A 19059-nucleotide genomic window follows, 5' to 3' on the forward strand; every position below is an offset into this window, starting at 1 on the left:
ATATGCACTGCGGTTTAAGTTTCAAGCCTCAAATAACGAGGCAGAATATGAAGCCCTGCTGGCCTTCGCATGTGTAAGGCAGCAGGGGCAACTAAAATTGATGCCTACTCTGATTCACAGTTGGTCATTAGCCAGTATGAGGGAAAATATGAGGCAACTCATCCGGCTATGATCAAATACCTTCAGGCAGTCAAAGAAGAGGCCGGAGCACTTGAGGAATTCCATCTAAGTCAAGTGCCTAGGTTGGATAAAAACCAGGCGGATACGTTGTCCAAATTGGCTTCGTCCGCCTGCTGTGATACGCCTCGGTCAGTCTTTTGGGAAGTTCTTAAAAAGAGAAGTATATATGAAGAACCCATTGGAATCCTGGACCGAAGCTCTACCTGGATAGATGACATCCGGGCATATTTAGAAGACGACATACTTCCTTATTCACCACAGGAAACAACCGTCATGAAGAAGCGAGCAGCAAACTTCGAGTTGAGAAACAAAGATCTCTTCAAGGCGGGTTTCCTTAAACCTCTATTGAAGTGTGTTACCTCAGAAAAGGGGAAAGAAGTTCTTGAAGAATTTCATGCTAGATATTGTGCCTCTCATATGGGCGGCAGGTCCCTAGCCGTCAGAGCCAGGCGGCATTACTTTTGGCCCACTCTTGAAGCAGACGCTAAAGAGTTGGTGAAGAGATGTGACAAATGCCAGAGGTTTGGCAAGCTTATTCATCGCCCGACTACTGATCTGATGGCAATCCACAGCCCAGTCCCGTTTGCTAAATGGGGCATGGATATCCTGGGTCCTTATAAGCCTGCTCCAGGCGAAAAGCGCTACATTTTGGTGGCTGTGTATTATTTCACCAAATGGGTAGAAGCTGAGCCAGTCAAGAACATCAAGACAAAGGATGTCATCTCTTTCATTTGGAAGAACATCATCACCCGGTTCGGGGTACCTATGTCTATGATGTTTGATAATGGCCCTCAGTTTGAAACACCTTATCTTAAGACTCGGTTGGGAGATCAAGGTATCTCACATTGTTTTGCATCAGTCGGCCAACCCCAAGAAAACGGCCAAGTTGAAGCCTTCAATAAACTCATCTCAGACGACATAAAAAAGAAAATTGAAAGAGTCGGTGCCTTATGGGCAGAAGAGCTAATTCATGTCCTATGGGCCATCCGGACTACTGCCAAAAGGGCAACCAGTGAAACCCCATTTCTTATGGTATACGATGTTGAAGCCGTCTTGCCCATTGAACATTACGAGCCAACTCTCAGAGTCATGCTTTATGATGAAGAGGCAAACTGGGAGGCCATGCGGCTAGCGTTGGACTCCCTCCCGGAACGAAGGGGCAATGCTGCCCTGCGCCATGAGATATACCGTATGAGAAAGACCAGAGCCTACAAATAGAAAGTACGCAAGCGTCCTTTGAAAGTTAAAGACTTTGTGTTATGTAAAATGGAGGCAACCAGTAGGGCCAATGAAGTTGGAAAGCTAACTCCTAATTGAGAAGGCCCCTACCGGATTTATGAAGAAGTTAGGGATGGCACTTACCGTCTGGAAACTCTAGACGATCGGAGTCTACCTAGAACTTGGAATGTAGATAACTTAAAAAAGTACTACTTCTGAGAAATATAAATTTTTTGTAAACAGTGAGTCAGTCAATGAGAAATCAGGCTTTGTTTGCAAAATTGTTTTTCTATCTTTATAATTACTTATCCGTCTGGGTTATCCTCAGACGGAACTTATGTTTAACTGTCTAAGTTTGACACTCAGTGTAGATTCAATGATAATTATTTATCCGCCTAGGTAATACTCAGACGGATTTCTAGTTTAATCAACTAAGTTTGATACTTAGTGTAATTTAATGTTATACTTACCCTTCCGCCTGGGTAATACCCAGATGGACAAATTGCTTAACTAACTAAATTGACATTTAGTGTAAATATGATATCGTGTGGCCAATGGCCAGCTTGAAAAAACTAAGTACAAAAACACTTAGTGGCCATACAACCGGTCTCAAACAAGACCAAAGGCCAAATGGCCGGATGGTTGCTTATTTTGTAAAACCGCCTATCCCAACATGGACAATGGCGTCCGCGACACCCCTCCGGGTGCAATCATCACAGAGAACAGACTCTTCGTCAGTTCTATGTACCTATGCAGACGACAAAAATTGAACGACCAAATTGGTCAACTCATAGCCGTCTGACCAGAATAATCTATGAGAAACAGTTAAGTTACCGAATACCGGATGCCCCGAGGCATCATTCGGTTGCCGGCAGAAGTTCCCACTTAGATTATTTATTCCCAAGTTGCACTCTCTCTCCCAATTGAGGTAAAAGATTTTGTGTAATGGCTATGTAATAATCCTAGACGAAATATTACCGTCTGGGTAAGAGACTCTAAGCACCCGTTCTAATGGTCGGATGTGCACTTGGTTTGGGGCAATCACCATTGTGATTGATTGGCCTAAAAACACCTCATAATTCTCCAAGTATCAAGTGTTTTCAAGCCAATCAATCAATTTGAAATGAAACCAACCACACAGCCGTCCACGGGCAAAAGCACCCGGATTGCAAATTGCCGCATGCTTTCATAAGTTAGGAAAAATATTAAAGAATTGAAAATATACGCAAAAGTCAAATCGAAAAATTCAAACAAACACAAATATATATAAATAACCGACTGAGACAGAATACTTCATAAAAATGGCACAAAGGCTAGAATAATTGTTAGCCGGAATAACATTCGGAGAAGAAGCAAAAGAAAATTATTGTTACCCAACTCAACAGTTGGTAAAAATACAACATTACTCGGCATACAAGCCAGAAAAGAAAGAAATTGGCATACTGCCGCTGAACTTGGGGAGGCTTGCCTAAGGCTGAGGTGGAAGCTGCTGCTCCGACTAGTCGTGGTTGGTTAGGATGGCTTCAGATTTGTCATCAGCTACTTGAGGCTGATTACCTTCGTTTCGCTCTACCTCCGCCGGCTCCTCATTGTCCGACACTTCATACCCTTGCTCGGCAGCCCAGTCTTGGAAGCGAGGTGGAGGAGCCTCACCCAGCACTTGGGCATCATACACCTCAGTGGCGTAATCATACCTAAGTTTATAGACTTCAAAATCTATATCTGGGTAGAGGAGGCTCCAATTGATCTTCAGGCGGGCTGCATTGTCCCGCTCATTTTCCTCCATCAGTCGCTTTTGCTCCTAAGCGATCACGTCCGACTGCTTGTTCCGCAGAGTGACGATCTCGACCCCCAGTCGGGATACATCTGCCCGGAGTTTGGTATTTTCTTTGTCAGCATCTTCTAATGCCTTGAGTTCAGATTGAGCATCCTTCAGTTTTTGCTCAAGGTCATTAGCCCAGCTGGTGGCCTCATCGTTTGCAGCTGTCAAGCTCTGGATCAGCTCCTCCTGTTTCAACTCTAGTGCTTTAATCTCTAAATCACACATATAATTAGCATATTCAGCAGAGTTGAGGTTTTCAAGGGCCCTCCATTTGGCGTCATTTACCTCTTCCTGTTTCCACCTAAAAGGGCCCCGGAGTCCGTCCACTCTCAGCATTACCTAGGAAAAGAACAGCCGGATTATGATATACTTAGTTAAAATAAAGAAAAGATATCAGGGTTGTGGGATTATTTACCTCAGCCAGCTGGCCCATTATCCGGTCGAAGTCCATTACCTGCAGATTAGGTATTGAATTCTTCTCTGACCGGGTGAGGGTCCTCACCATCCGTTTTGCGAAACCAACAAGATCCGGCTCGTCGGATGTAAGATCTGCACCAAAAGTAGAATTACTCTATGAGAAGGAAGCAGCATAGTTGGCATTCATTCATTGCCGGCTGCTGACTTAACCCCCGGAGGGGTCTACCTTAGTCTTGACTCTCATGAAGTCAAGTGGCCAAGGTATTTCAATCTTTCCCTTACCTTGGGTATCCGGATAGGGCGTAGGCGTCTCTCCACCCCTGGTTGTTGCCGCACCGGCTGCAACATTAGGTGGTGGGCCACCCTTCGATGCCGTGGAGGTTGGCGCTTTCTGCTGCAAACGCTCCGAGCCTTCGCTCAGAATTTTCATTGAAGCAGGGGATTTGCCACCTGTCGTGGGACGACCGGTTTGGGCATTAGAGGTTGACCGAGGAGGGTCCTTTCTAGCGGCCTTCGCAGCAAGAGTCTTTTCCAGATCTTCTCCTTGCCTTTTGAAAAGCTTGGAGAAGGATCATGGCACGCGTTTAACAGAGTCCTGCAAAAATAAAAAAGTTAAGAATACCCAGCCGGCAAACTGTTTTAGTAAAAAAAAATATTAATACTAAGACAGGCAGTCTTACCCCGCCCTTCTTGGACTCTTTCGCTTCAACAGCTGCTTTCCTTGCAATAGCAGCTTCCTTGCACAGAAGCACCGCCGACTTAGCCGGAGTTTTGGCCGAATCAACCATCTTCAAGGCGTCGGCTGCATGAATAGAATAAAAGTTAGAAGAAATTATGGAAAGTTTGTAATGAAAGAATAAAATCACAAACACTCCGGATGTAAGTGGATCTACCCTTGGGGAACATGGGACTTAACCCACAGGCGGACAAGAAGCATTCGTCCTTGAAGTAGTCCGGGTGAGGGATCTAGTTTTTGGGAACCATAATATGAGTCCCATCCCCCATGGGCTCAGTAGTGGTTTCAAAGAAACCCAGCTCCATTATTTTCTCCCGGGCCTTAGTAGATAGCTCCGGGAGAGGGCATTTCCTGCCCAGAAGAGTCGGTTCCGTGTTGTACCGGCGCAGTGTCCAGTTGTGTCTCAGAGTTGGAGAGGAAATCAAATAAAACTTATCTTTCCACCCGGACCAGTTGGACACCTTGTCCAAACTCATCAAATACTGAGGCAAGGTGGAAAGAGTGTACCATGCCCCATGACCGCCTGGTGCCTTGCTCAAGTAATGCATATGAGCGAAGGCGGAGAAGCTGGGAGTTATGTTTTGGAGCTCGCAGGCGGCGATGTAACTCAAAATGTTCACCCACGAGTTGGGGGTGAGCTGCCAAACTCCTAGATCATACCCCTTCAGGATTTTCCTAATCCCGGCATGGAGGGGAAACCGGAGGCCGACTTCTATGACCACCTCGTAGCAGACAAAGTAATGGTCTGCAATATCTATGTCATCGTCCCATGCCATTACTGTGTCAGCAGGCGGGACAATAATATCCCACCCCTTTCCAAAGGGGTGATTCTCTTTGAAAGCCCGGCCCTAAAGAAGCTCTTTAACAGGGCAATGTCACCCGACAGCATTCTAATCCTTTTAGGGTTAGGGTTGTCAGCGACTTTAGGCGGCTGCTGATAGTCAGCCGCAAAGTTATCCTGGTCAGAGCTAGAAGATTCGGCCCTTGACCCTTCACCGGCCTCATCATCGCCGGATCCATTAGAGGAGGCGGCTTCCTCACCGCCTTCCTCCCGTACGCCTGAGCTCTTGGAAGTAGAGGGAGCCTCTTCATCAGAACAACTCTCCTCCAAATCCTCATGTTCCCCATCCGGAACAACCTCATCGGCTGACACTGACATAATGCGCCGGCTCCTAAACGTTCTGGCCGTCTGTTTCATTATGGCCATTGTGTCTTGCACAGACACAGAGAGGGAGGAATTTGGAGATGAGCACATCGATTCTGACAGTCTAGAAAAGGCACCCCCTGTTCTAGACTCAGCCATTTCGGGGGACCTGCTAAGTGTCCTAGGCAGTGCCGAGTGTGTGGATTGAGAACTCATTTTTATTTCTAAACTATGTATATAGGCGGAGAAAGAATGTATACAAGTTGAAAAAGAGAAAAGCTAAAGATGGTACAGGCGGTTACCTTACTTTAGCTATGAAAAATCTGAAAACAGCTACAAACGGTGAATTGGGTGTTGCGACGTTAGCACGCGGAAATCCGAAAAAAATTGACTCAGACAGAGGCAGAGATTCTCTCTCTAAAAATCTCTCTTTCTCTCTCTAGAAAGTCAAATGACAATGAAGTGAGAGAAAAAGGGGGGAGGTAAACTTCTATTTATAGAAGGTGAAAACGGGGGCATTCCCGTTTGAAATTTAAATTTTACTATCCGTTGTTACTGTTCACCTCTGATAGGTGGACACGTGTCACAGGCCCCACGTGACGTGCACGTGACCCCTGTGAGGGGCAAATGTTTAGGGTAAAAATAGCCTAGACAAGTGGACCAATGAGAGGAGGCCACGTGGTGAGCTCAGGATGGCCCAATTGGTCCAATATCCTCTTGACACGTGGCCCCCTTAGATAAGTCTCTGAAATGGCGGCCTTCAAGGGCCCAAATCCCTAGGAGCGCCGTAAAACGGCGCAACCCACTAAAATCTAGGTCAAGTGACCTAGATAGGGGCACATTCTCCAACGACCTATAAATAGGGAGATATTTCCCCATTTTGGGGACACATTGAATCATTTATTACACCTACATTCTCTCTAATCAGAGAAACACATGAGCTTGGAATTCAAGCAGATCCCCACCTAAATTTTTGTACTCTATATTCTCTTTCAAGTTACTAACTTGATCTTCGGAGGCGGAGCTCCAACCACCCAGAGTCTCCGTTATTTTTGCAGGTACAGCTCAGCCGGACCAATCTTTGTGACATAACTCTCCCGAGGGACAAAAAACACCCAAAACACATGATGTCCAACCGTCCTTTCGAACTTTGTTATAAAAGTCATTTATGAGAATTGTATCTTAGAAATGCTTTACTTTTCTTTGAGAACCATTCTTAAAGATTTCCCTTATACAGCTTGATTTGGACTTCTACAAATATAAGTGCAAAGTATAACCATTTATCAAGTAAATAATATAATAAGTTTGAAAATTAAAAGGTATTCATGCAAATTCTTTTTCAATCTTATTAAACGTCTTATCCACGCATTACATTTGTCCCCATTTGGCGAGAATAAGTCGATTCCAAGATCCAAAGAAACAAAGAGTGACTAAGCATGCTTTGGCTTGTCTAAGCACTCAATCTCCCAAGGTAAGAAACGCTTTGATAATGGCTCCAAGCCACTCTTGGTTGAATAAATCGTCGCATCTAATGCTCTCTCAACAATTTATTCACTTTGCCACGACATGTTAGGACTCCATCACTCATATCGTTGAGTACAACCAAAACCAACTTGCATACCTGGTATGCCTTATGAGTCTAGGGAGTAGCAGTGATGCCTCGCTTCGGTGTATCCCATCACTACTCTCAATAGGTCGATAAGTGTTGTTTTGGAATGAAAATTTTACTCAATATTTAGGGACCTAGGGTTTCTATGTTGGTTGATTTAAGTGAACTTAATTAATCATCATAACATTCGAAATCCTAAACTTGCAACTAACATATAATTCATATATAAATAATCATGAATACGTAAAGCATAAGCATTTTGATGCATATTGGCAACTAGCATGACCCCTTGAATTCTTCAAGTCTTCAAAAGGTCTTCTTTTGCAACTTCATGGCTTTGTCTTCCAAGAACCTCCATATTCAAGACTTGACCATAATTATGCAATACTAGTATCTACAATTAGGACTAATCTAAATATTAAGGTACAAAAATACTCAACGGTACGCCGACCGTATTTAGATTTACAAAAATATATCACGGATCGCAATCCGTATTTTCTATATTAATCGGGCCCTACTAGTTGTCATTTTTATAAAACTAGTGAGAGAATATACATTCCATTCATCCATTCACTATTTGTGAATGGCCCATGCATTTTACAACAATAAACAAGTAACAATGCATAAACACGCGATAACTAGTAACTAATCTAGGTGGTTAATCCAATTAACACACCTAATTAAAACTAGTCAAAGTTGTTTTTATCGATTATGTAAATAAGCGCAATTAATATTTGAAGCTCCCACTAAATTCCGCATCCATCTTAATTAATCCAATTAATTAAGCCGATAAAACCCAATTATTTGCCAAAATAAATTTTGCAAATGCCGCTCATTAAAAAGTGAGGCCTAGCCTCCAAAATTTATTAAAATAATTAAAACCAAATTAGATTAATAAAATAGTTAAAACGGCAAAATAAGTAAAATTTTACGTAGTCCAAAATATCCAAGTGCCTAGCACTAAGACTTGGAGTGTTCACAACTCACACAACCGAATGATGCTCAAGGAACGTGGGAGTGGGTCACGATCTCGCTAGGCGTTACACCGCCCACATCAGCGAACTTTCACACACCAATTCGTGGCCCATTATGGCCATGTTGCATGAGTTCATTGCACTACATTGCTTCACAAGAAATGTCTACGCATGTTCCCCTTAATGATGTACCAAGCTATGCACGAAAACAACCCTCAAAGAAGATCAAATGCAAGCACCCTAGGCGGCTTACCCACGGCAAGCCACAAGGCTGACATGGTGCGCCAAGGGCTACACGTGCAACAGCCACACGCGCATGTGCACCACTTCAAGGCGCCTAGCAGCCTCGACAACCCCATGTGGGTTGCGTGAGCAACCCGGCTGGCCGAGAGCATGCTTGGGGATCTTAGGCCTCGATTTGGTGCTCATGCTTCGGGAAAAATCCGACTTTGTGTGACATATTTAAACTATTACTAAATTAATTTCATAATCAACTAATTTTTGAGGGAAAATGAAAATTATAACAAGTCCAACTTAAATAAATTCATCCAAGTGCATAAAACCAAAATTATTCCACGAACCATTCTTTAATAAAATTGGTTTAACTTGGTGCAACAAAAAATAAGAAGGATATTACTCACTATTAATTAAATTAATTTAAATTAATCTTGAGTTTTTGACAAAATAAAAGGGAGTTGGAAAAATGAACATAAGTTCAATAAAGATTCCAACTTTAATACTTGTGAACCCTTAAAAAATATTATATCTTCCATTATGAACATAAACAAATTTCTATCACAAGTTTCAAACTTTATGATTCCAATCAACTAAAAAATGTTTAAATCAACAAAGTTTAACAAAAATTCATGGAATTTAGTAACTCAAAGTTTCAATCACTTAACATAATTAAAGATTAAATCTTTAGTACTTTGAAGCCTCAAAGAACAACAATTTCACACTTAATGCAATTAATTTGCAATTATGTGAAAAATAAAACCAAGCTTTCAAACACAAATTACCACCAAGTAATCATGCCTAAAGAGGTTTAAAATTGCATATAAAATGTATTGAACCAATTACATAACCACCATAAATATGCAATTAATTTTCAAGGTTAGAAAGACTAAAATTTTGCGTAAAAATAAAAAAAAACCTCAAAAAGTGCATTTTTGGTTGTTTTTTGGGTAAAAACCGAGTCCTATAAGGGTAAAACCATTTTCCAGTACGCATTTTCCACCCATAATTCAATATTTTTGGGTCGAAATCTGGGTTCGGGAGCTGAAGTCAGCTCTAATACGAGGTTAAAAAACGATAAAACGAGTTATTAATCTAATTAGCAACTTAAAACTAGAAAAATTAAGCCATAAAATTACCTTGAAAAATATTATGATTTTAAAAATAAACGAACGAGGCTCCGATACCACTTTTGGGGTTTGGTGAGTCCGACTCACCGCGGAAACAAACCCAAAAACTTTAGTGAGTCCAACTCACCGCGGAAACAAACCCAAAAAACAAGAACGCACTCACAATAAATTAAACCATAAACATAATTAAATTAATCACAAGATTAAGATAAAACGATTACCTTTTGGAGTGTGCTTCGCCCGACCGAATGGGCTCCTACTTGAAAGCTAGCTTCGAAAGCACGAAGCCTCCAACGTTGATCCACCCGCACCAACGAATACCAACAAGGTCCAATGTCTTGGGGTTAGCAAGACCCGACCAATAAAACCCGAGTAATTGAGTTCAAAGGCTTTCACTAAATGTGATACCTTTTCCAACTCTTAAGTTCAAGGGTTTTCACTTACTAGTGGTGCCCTTTACAACTCTTACTCAAGCATCATTTCCAATGCCCTTACTTGGGTATTTATAGGAAATGACAAGAGTATGATTGTCCCTCCCACCAATGTGGGATAGTGAGATTTTCACATTTAATTTTAAAGGTAAAATAAAATTATTTAAGCAAGCTAGTAATAAATCAACAAGTGTCAACTATTCATAAGAGAGCAAGTGAGGACCACATGGAGAGGGGGGACCAAACTTGCTCCCCACTCTCTTCCTCTCCATGTGCCACATGTCCTCCGTAAGCTCCCACTTGCTTCTCCTTGCTCACGACCCAGCTACCCGCGCCATAGCCCAGCTACTCGCACTTGAAGATGCGGGCTGTTTGCGGCTAGCAAGCCACGCACTCCGAGTGCAAGCTACTGTTGCACGCTGCTAGCATGCCGGGCACTCCGAGTGCGGGCTGCTGCAGCTTGTTGCCCTTAGATGTCGTGGATGCTAGCAATGGGTACGCTAGCACGCACCACCCAGCCTCAGCTCGGCTTGGTGCGCAAGCTAGCCACCATGCTTGTGCATTATGCCCCTAGCACTCGAATTGCTCGGGGCACTCCGATGCTAGGGGTATTTTGGGAATTATGTTGATTTATTACTATTTGCATGTCTCGTCTTTTATTATTTCCGACTCGACTTCCGACGCTCTAAGCTCGAATTTTCGACGTTTAAATTAATATTACTCGGTCGACTCATTAATTCCTTCCGAATAAGTTTGTCGCTTCGGGTCGTTGACTGCTTGGGTGTGACCTGAAGGGTTCGGTCAAGATTAAGCTGCAATATTGATTATGCATTAATATTACTGATCGGAAGCGGCTTCCACCCAGGCTTTCCGATCACTTGACCTTACTGAATATATTAGCTTTCTAATAATTCTGAACCCACTATCAGAATAATACACTTTTTTGAAGGACACTATTCCTTTCATTCGCCTCTCGTAATTTTGCTATCAAATGGGTCATCCCATGGTGGAAAATTGAGAAGATGGTTGGTTTCAACAAACAACCCTTCTGGCGTCTTCCAAGCTTCACCAAGATGACGTTTTATTATCCCTGTAGGGTAAAAAGGCAGTACGGTCTTATTCAAACAATTCCTTCTGGAGATCTTCGTCGTCCCTATGAATTCCCTGTTTCTCAAGAAGTAGAGAGGTTTGACACTGATTGGAGTGGTAGGGCTTTATGGGAAGTGGTTACCCAAAAGACTCCTCCTTCTTTGCCCAATGATGTGAAGAATTGGCTTCTTAATAAGCTAAAAAAGGAATGCTTGGGTGACAAGATAACTCTTGTTAAGGAACGCTTAGGTGAAAGAGTTGAGTTCAAAACACCTATGATGCCTAAGAAGAAGGACACTACTAAAGGCAAAGAAAAAAGAAAAGTTAACTCTTCAGAAAAGAAAGTTTGGGTGGAAAATAAACATGGTGTCCTAGCTAAAGAAGAAACTATTTACTCCAAGATTGAACGTAGGTCCTCTAAAGAACGCCTACTAGCTAAAGTAATGGATGATGAGGAAGAAAATGAAAAGAATTTTAAAAGAGCAAAGAAAGGGAAGAAAGATTGAAGCATTGCTTAACTTCCAATTTATTAAACAAGTTTAATTTTTAAGTCAATTTATTTTATTAAGCTTTTATTTAAATTCCATCAATAATGTAATTTTACTTTATTTTATTAATGCAATTTGAGCTTTTTAAATTAAATCGACATTTTACATTTAATTTATTAAAGCAATGAAAATAACTTAAATTATTTTCCAGAAAATTTCTCGAGTACGGAAGTCGAAAATTTTCCGAAATACACCGAAATTTCCCAAGATATTTGCAGGAAATTGGCGCCGCGATTTTAAGTATGTCACCAGACACTGCTTTCTTTCCCAGTCGCTGCACTTCGTCACCTGGCGCTGCAATCTGTCGTTTAGCGACAGACTTTTTACTTTGCGTTGATGCTGAGCGAAACTTTGTTGATGTTGGGATGCGAGATTCACTAGTGGAAAAAATCTTATTTGTAACAAGCTATTCGTAACGGGCATATGATTTCCCGTTACAATTACATCATTTGTAACGGGCAAATTCAATGTCCGTTACGAATAAACAACTAGTCGTCACAAACAAGTCTTGCCCGTTTCGAATAACCAACTAGTCGTAGCCACCAAGTCTTGCTCATTACGAATAATCAACTAGTCGTAACCAACAAATATTGCCCGTTACGAATAACCAACTAGTCGTGTAATACTCGAATATTTTATGATTTTATATAATATATTTTACAAAAATATAGTTTATTTTTATATAACTTTTCTAAGCTTATATTTTTATTTAGAGTTCATGATGTTGTAAAACCCTATCTTGTTTAAATAGCACTGTACAATTCAAAACGTATATAAACTATTTTAAACCCTAAAATTATTCTTAACTCAAAAGATATTTTTTTAAAAAAAATAAAAGGAAAAAAAAACCTTGTCGTACGAATCTCTTTTTGTGCGTGATGATCTGACTTCCATGATCCAACCCCAAAAACTTGATTTTTCATTAAAGTTTTTTCTTTCATTAACATTCTCCAATATCCATTCAATATTTAATTCTCCAAACTCCATTGGATTTGCAAAATCAAAGCCCACAAATTGCAACGTCCGTGCACATACTTTGTCTTGAATGTCGTGGTCCGATTGTAACTAGTCGGAAGGTAATCATACAAACTTCATGTTTAATTCTTATTTATGATATGTAATCAGACTATATTTTTGAGATGTTTATATTTTCGTATTGTTATGTGTGATATGATTTATTATTTGTACTCTTTGTATATATGATTAATTATTATGGTATTATATGATTTGATTAGATTTGAGTATTGTATTATTTTTGTTGTACATAATTGATTATACAACTATGCTAGGGTTTTAATGTTGTTGCTCTAGGGAGTATTGTTGTTGAGTTTTTAGGGTTGTTAATGTAGAGTATTATTTTTGGGTTGTGAGTTAATTATTTTGGGTACTAGTATTATTGTCCTATAAGCGTTGAGATATTCTATGATTGAATTGCGTTCATCTTGTCATATATTTTTTTTGGGAACATGTGCCAATATTGAGATATTATTTATTATCATCTGAATGATTATTTGATCGATATATGAGATCAAAAGGTTGAGAATGATTGTTTTGTTATTGGTTGAGGCTCGGCATTATAGACCTTAGTCCTTGGCATGTTGGTAATGAGATAATGATCATGAGTTAAGAATGAGGTACAATCTTTATTATTTGTTTTTCAATGGTCCTCTACAGTGGGAATTGGCCCGTATGTGGTCTGGTTCAAGGTGTTTTCTGGTTATTGAGAGTATTCAAGTTTTTATGCTTGTTGGTTTTATTCAAATTACCCATGTCCAAGGCTAGGTATAGAACAACGAGCATGGCACACTTATGTGTTATATGAGTTAATTGAGTAAAAGTTTGTATTATTATTTGAGGTTGAGTTTGACAAAGGTTATTTCCAGAATACAATGTGTAATGTAGTTTCGAACTACATTGTTTAATTGAGCTAGTATTGTCAATTATTCAATTATACTCTATACTCTGATATGTGATGATTACTCTGCTTTTTGCTCACGTGTATATTGTTTTGTCGTGCTATTTGTGTTTGCGGCCATGTTTTTTTTTATTATGGTGGCCTTGTGACGATCTATTTTGTAATTTGTCCTTAATGGTGAGCAGTCAAGTTTGTCTAAATAGGTTGATCTTGTCGTAGCTAAAGGAGCTCAAGTGTTTCGATTAGTTTGTTATAACAAGTTCAATTTATAAAGTTGTATAAATAGCTCACTTAGATTATCGGGTTGTAATTTTGGGATTTTTTGTAAGCCTTAACACTTGACCGGTTGTTGAGTGTGGCGGTAATACCTCTGATTTAGGGGTATGCTTCCGCAATTTTATTTAAAGGTTGTTTATTTTTCCTTTAATTCTTGTTTATTAATTCCTCAGTTCTGTTAATATTGCAACAAGGAGGAAATTACACATCCCGAAACACCTTTTATATGCTAAATATCTATAATTGTGTAAGAGTAAAAATTATAAAAAGTTGATATTGTGAAAGTATTTTATGATACGAATCCAACAAGATCCCACTTGACTATATTGTGCTTAAAGTATAACTCATATTATATGGTCAAACAAGAGTGATGAATAGTGCAAAAAGTCAATTGTTGCAATATTAATAAAACGGAGGAAGTATTAGTTAGTAAATCGGGGGTGTTACAAGTCGTAACCAACAAGTCTTGCCCATTACGAATAGGTTTCAAAGTAAACTCTAACTTTCTCTCAAACTATTATTTCCCCTTTCTCACTCTCTCTCTCAAACTATTATTAAAAAACTTTTGTATACATCCGTTTTACACTAATATTAGTGTAAATCGAGCAGTATAAGGGTAACTTTTAGCTAATTTTAGGGTAACTTTTTGCCTTTTCTTTTGGTAACTTTAAACATAATACAATTTTTATATAAATTGATAACAAGAAAAGTTTTATAGAGGTAATTTAATTACATTCAATCACTAATAATTGATTTTTAGTCAATTAAAATGTGATTCTTTACTAATAAAGCAATTTTTATTTGAATTGAATTACTTTTACGCATATTGGGGTAACTTTTATTCATATCATGCTATCTTTATAATGAATGTACACCCGATTTTTTTTAAATTTTGTGAACTATTATTTTGTCCTCACTCCTTCAACTCCATTGAAGCAGCTCGGTTATTAGCTCAAGCTCCGTTTTTTCACTCTCAATTTATTTATGAACCCACTTTTCTTCTTCTTGTTCCCCTTATTTAGGGTTTTCGATTTTCGGAGCTCGGATTTTCAAGTTTTGCCGCCATGGGAAGAAGTAAGATCTTCATTTATGCGTTATATTTTCTGGATTAGTATTTCGATTGTACTGTCAGTTGTCAATTTTGTTTTTCTATGTTCAATGGATTTTGTGAATTCAGTTTCTTTGTCGAATTAATCGAATTCCACTGTTTTTTTCTGCTAGTTTTTGCTTGATGTTTTGTGTTGATATGATCATTTTGAGTGGTTATTTGCTATAAAGTCTAACTTTGGTAATTCCGATGAATTTGGCTTTATGTTTGTTTGATTAATTTATGAACAAATGACAATGAGATTGGTGCAATTTTTATTTTTAATTATTGTTTAAGATGTGTTGCGTTAACTTAATTTCCTTTTAATTTTTCATATCATGGAGTTGCTTTTGTTAATTTTCTGTCAATTTTTGTTGTTTTTGTTTAATTCAAAGGGTATTTCTTCCTTTGCTCTTCCCTACAAGCGCACACCACCTACTTGGCTCAAGATCTCCTCTCAAGATGTTAGTTTTTTTTTTTGTCTTTTCATGTTTTTGCATTGTGGGTGTTTATGAAAATGCCTGTAAATGTGTTTAATTTTATTAATTATATTATATTGAATACTAGTACAAGATCTGAGTGTTTGTAGCTTTTGAATAATTCGTATTGTGGGATTTTGATCGTTTAGTTTATTACAATGATTTCATCTTGATATAGAGATTTTATAAATTCGGCGAATGTATGACTTGTATTGTATGAATGCACCTCACAAGCCATCATTGTGGACTGAGAACTGGACTGCTCAGTAAGTAGTTATTACGGCTATTTCTTTAGTAGTACTAATTGTCTTAGCTTGGTTATTGGTCACTTAATCATATGGTAAACAAAGTTCCCTTCTTTTTGTAAATACAGGTTCAGAGTTTTCGGAGATGTACCTTCTCATAGGTCAGCTGAGGATACTGCTTTTGCTGTGGCGCGCTGGTTCTCCGAAAATGGAAGCCATTCTAACTATTACATGGTATTAAACATTAACATTTTAGTTTTTTACATGCAATGAAATGTTTGTATCTTTAGAAAAGGCACGACTTTACTTCTATTCTTCCCCTAATTCTTTCTGTATGTATTTGTTGTTGCTGCAGTATCATGGCGGCACAAACTATGGAAGGACTGCTGCCGACTTTACCACCACTCGCTACTATGATGAAGCTCCACTTAATGAATTTGGTGAGCCCTTTACTCTTGTTGAGCCTAGAGGTATAAAGGATGACTACTTATTGCTGATTGCTATGCTTTACTTACTTTCAGGCTTAATAAGGGAGCCCAAATGGGGATACTTGAGGGATCTACACCGTGCTTTAATGTTGAGCAAGAAGTCTGTTCTCAATGGGAGATATGGTATTGAGATATTCAGCCCAAATTTGGAGGTAAGTTATATGAAAGATAGACCATAAGAGTCATATGCTGATAGGTTTCTGTTATAACAGATGCGAGAAAGAAAGAACATGAACACCAATGTGGGATGCAAATTTATGTTGTTTAACAATTATAAATGTGACAATTCTTGTTACGTGTGACATGTTAGCTAACTACCTATAAATTTATGCAATGATCAGGCACGTTACTACGAGAAGAACAACCTTTGTGCTGCTTTCCTGTGGAATAACCGCACTCATACATTAAACTGTTAAATTCAGAGGCAAAGAGCACACCCTTCCACCAAAGTCCGTCAGCATCTTGCCTAATTGCAAGACTGTTGTGCTCAATACAGACTCTGTAAGTGTTCCCTAATTTCATAAATATCCCGTCCAAATCGAGAAAAATGTCATTTGAAACAGTGCTAGCTTGACCAATACATTATTTTGCATCAATTCTTATAATGCTAATCACTCCTGGCATCTAATTTGACAAACAGATGATCGCGCAACATAGTTCAAGGGAGTTTGTTAGATCCGAGAAAGCTAACAAGGATTTGAAATAGGAGAAGACAAATGAAATCATCTCACCTAAATCTGATGTCTACTCAAGGGCTCCAATGGAACAGTTTCATTACTTTGATTTCTTAACTTCTGCCCCCATATGATTTTTAGCTGCAAAAATTTGTTCAGAGCCATTAGTGAAGAATGGAAAAGATGGAGAAGAGTGAGTCTTCTTCCAGCGATGTTCCACTTTCAAAACCATGGCAATCCTATCACACTGTTTATACTAACGCCAAAGCTAGTCATTTTTCTTTCCATTTTTTTTTAAAAAAATCTGTATTTTCTGCATTTTTATTATACTTTACTTATGCTTCTGCTAATTTCTTTTTCTCTTTTTTAAGTCTTTCATTTATATTTTTGCTTAATATCTAGTAGTTTATACGAAATTATTTCTAGATCAATCTTTTTTTTTTTTTTTGAAACCCAGATCAATCTAATATCACCGTTAATTTTAGTTTACTCAACTTGCAAGAAATACATAAATTTTAATTTCAATTTCAATTTTTCAAGTCCTATTTTTTGTTGCCAAGATGTGTTTTTGATTACCAGAATATACTTTAAACTATACCCTTTCTCGTAATTTAGGAGAAAAGGGAGTTGGATAATTAGGTTTTTAATGAATTGGGTCTGGTTAATTTGACCATAAGTTCAACTATGTTATGGAATTATAGCTTAATTTGATGTGCCTGAATCATGATTCTCTACTTGCACGCCCAAGTGTCCTCTGTTTCTATTTTTGAAGGTGATTTACTGAGAACTTGTTACTCTAGGCCGCCAATATCTGATTTTATAGGTTCCTTTAATCGAGCTTTTGGGATCAATATTATGTAGGCTTGTATTGACTTATTTATGTTTGAAGTTTTCTTTATTATATGGATATATGCGTTTTCTAGGACTAAGAATATGGCGCCCATCATATATATTAGTAACTATAGGGGAAAGATAAAAGTCTCTTAGGCAATTTTGAAGCCTTTTTGGCTCTAAATGCTCTTAAAGGTGAGTAAATGGTCATATTTCATTGATTTCAATTCATAGAAACCAAAATATAAGTTAAGTATGGATGTTATGTGTTTTATTTCTATAATTTGGACTATTACATGAAAGATGGGAAAGATAGAAGTCCCTTGGGCAATTTTGAAGCCTTTTTGGCTCTATACGCTCCCAAAAATGAATAAATGGTCATACTTCATTGATTTCAATTCATAGAAACCAAAATATAAGTTAAATAAGGATGTTATGTGTTTTATTTCTATAATTTGGACCAATACATGAAAGATGGGAAAGATAGAAGTTTAGGCAATTTTAATGCCTTTTTTGCTCTATATGCTCCCAAAAGTGAGTAAATGGTCATATTTCAATGATTTCTATTCATATAAACCAAAATATAATTTAATTATGGATTTTATGTGTTTTATTTCTATATTTTGAGTTTTATTTCTATAATTTGGACCATCACATTTATTCTAATGATTGTTTTTATTTTGTAACCTCCTTCATATGTTTTTTTTTGAAGGATTTTTGTCCAAGGAAATCCCCTTATGATGTTGACGAGTTGAATGTGGTTCGAGAACAGTGGGCGCAATACTTTAGAACTAAATATTTATTGAATGCATAACTATTAGCTTAGGTAGAATAGGTAGAACAAAGTAATATTATTAGTGTTGTTGTATGTGTTGGATAAACTTATACAAGTTTTTATTTAATTTGTAATGTTTTACTTGTATATTTATATTATGTCTTATTAATTTCTACGAATGTTTTGTTCGGTATAATTGTTTATTTACCGGAACAAGTTTATTTTAATAGGTTTTAATTAATATATATTAATTATATATAAATAAATGCTGCCGAAATTCAATCAAAAAAAATTAATTTAATGACTTTGTATCGGGCGGGGAAAAGTTGGTCACAAATAAGTACTTATTCATAACGGGCATTTTTGTTGCCCGTTACAAATCAGTACTTATTTATAAAAAAAAGTCATTATTCATAACAAGCACTTAAAACTCCCGTTAAAGTTGCCCGTTACAATAATGGGTTATTCGTAACGGGCGTTTTATGTGTCCGTTACGAATAATGACTTATTGTACTAAAATAACAACTTATATGTAACGGGCACCTGAAACGCCCGTTATGAATAATCCGTTACGAATAAGTTTTTATTCGTAACGGGCGTTTCAGGTGCCCGTTAAGAATAAGTACTTATTCGTAACGACGGACGGTGCCCGTTACGAATAACAATGGCCATTCGTAACGGCCGCATACGTAACGGACGCTGCCCGTTACGGATGGGCCCTTTTTGCCTGTTACAGATGACCTTTTTTCCACTAGTG

General features: G+C 38.3%; 1 protein-coding gene across 3 annotated transcripts; it reads left to right on the forward strand.

Moving 5' to 3' along the window:
- The first annotated feature begins 14611 nt into the window (after nt 1-14611).
- On the forward strand, nt 14612-17066 carry LOC110694437 (beta-galactosidase 14-like). 3 transcript variants are annotated; one of them, XM_021871615.1, is made up of 8 exons: nt 14612-14797; nt 15206-15274; nt 15468-15555; nt 15663-15768; nt 15890-15974; nt 16056-16174; nt 16364-16523; nt 16663-17066. In XM_021871615.1, the coding sequence occupies exons 3-7, from the start codon at nt 15488-15490 to the stop codon at nt 16436-16438; spliced, it is 453 nt and encodes a 150-aa protein (XP_021727307.1). In that variant the 5' UTR covers nt 14612-14797; nt 15206-15274; nt 15468-15487; the 3' UTR covers nt 16439-16523; nt 16663-17066. The 3 variants fall into 3 exon arrangements, with proteins under 3 accessions (XP_021727307.1, XP_021727301.1, XP_021727314.1); XM_021871609.1 differs by having other exon boundaries at nt 14613-14797; nt 15206-15555; XM_021871622.1 differs by lacking the exon at nt 15468-15555 and having other exon boundaries at nt 14614-14797.
- Nucleotides 17067-19059: the final 1993 nt, after the last annotated feature.

The sequence above is a fragment of the Chenopodium quinoa genome, unplaced genomic scaffold, assembly GCF_001683475.1.
Source record: "Chenopodium quinoa cultivar QQ74 unplaced genomic scaffold, ASM168347v1, whole genome shotgun sequence".
NCBI lineage: Eukaryota > Viridiplantae > Streptophyta > Magnoliopsida > Caryophyllales > Amaranthaceae > Chenopodium > Chenopodium quinoa.

What these genes read in the sequence shown, in the direction of transcription:
- LOC110694437 (XM_021871615.1), top strand. Translation starts at nt 15,488, where the DNA reads ATGTATGACTTGTATTGTATGAATGCACCTCACAAGCCATCATTGTGG. An exon ending in ACTGAGAACTGGACTGCTCA is followed by an intron (nt 15,556 to 15,662) that starts GTAAGTAGTTAT and finishes TTGTAAATACAG; the next exon opens with GTTCAGAGTTTTCGGAGATG. An exon ending in TATTCAGCCCAAATTTGGAG is followed by an intron (nt 16,175 to 16,363) that starts GTAAGTTATATG and finishes TGCAATGATCAG; the next exon opens with GCACGTTACTACGAGAAGAA.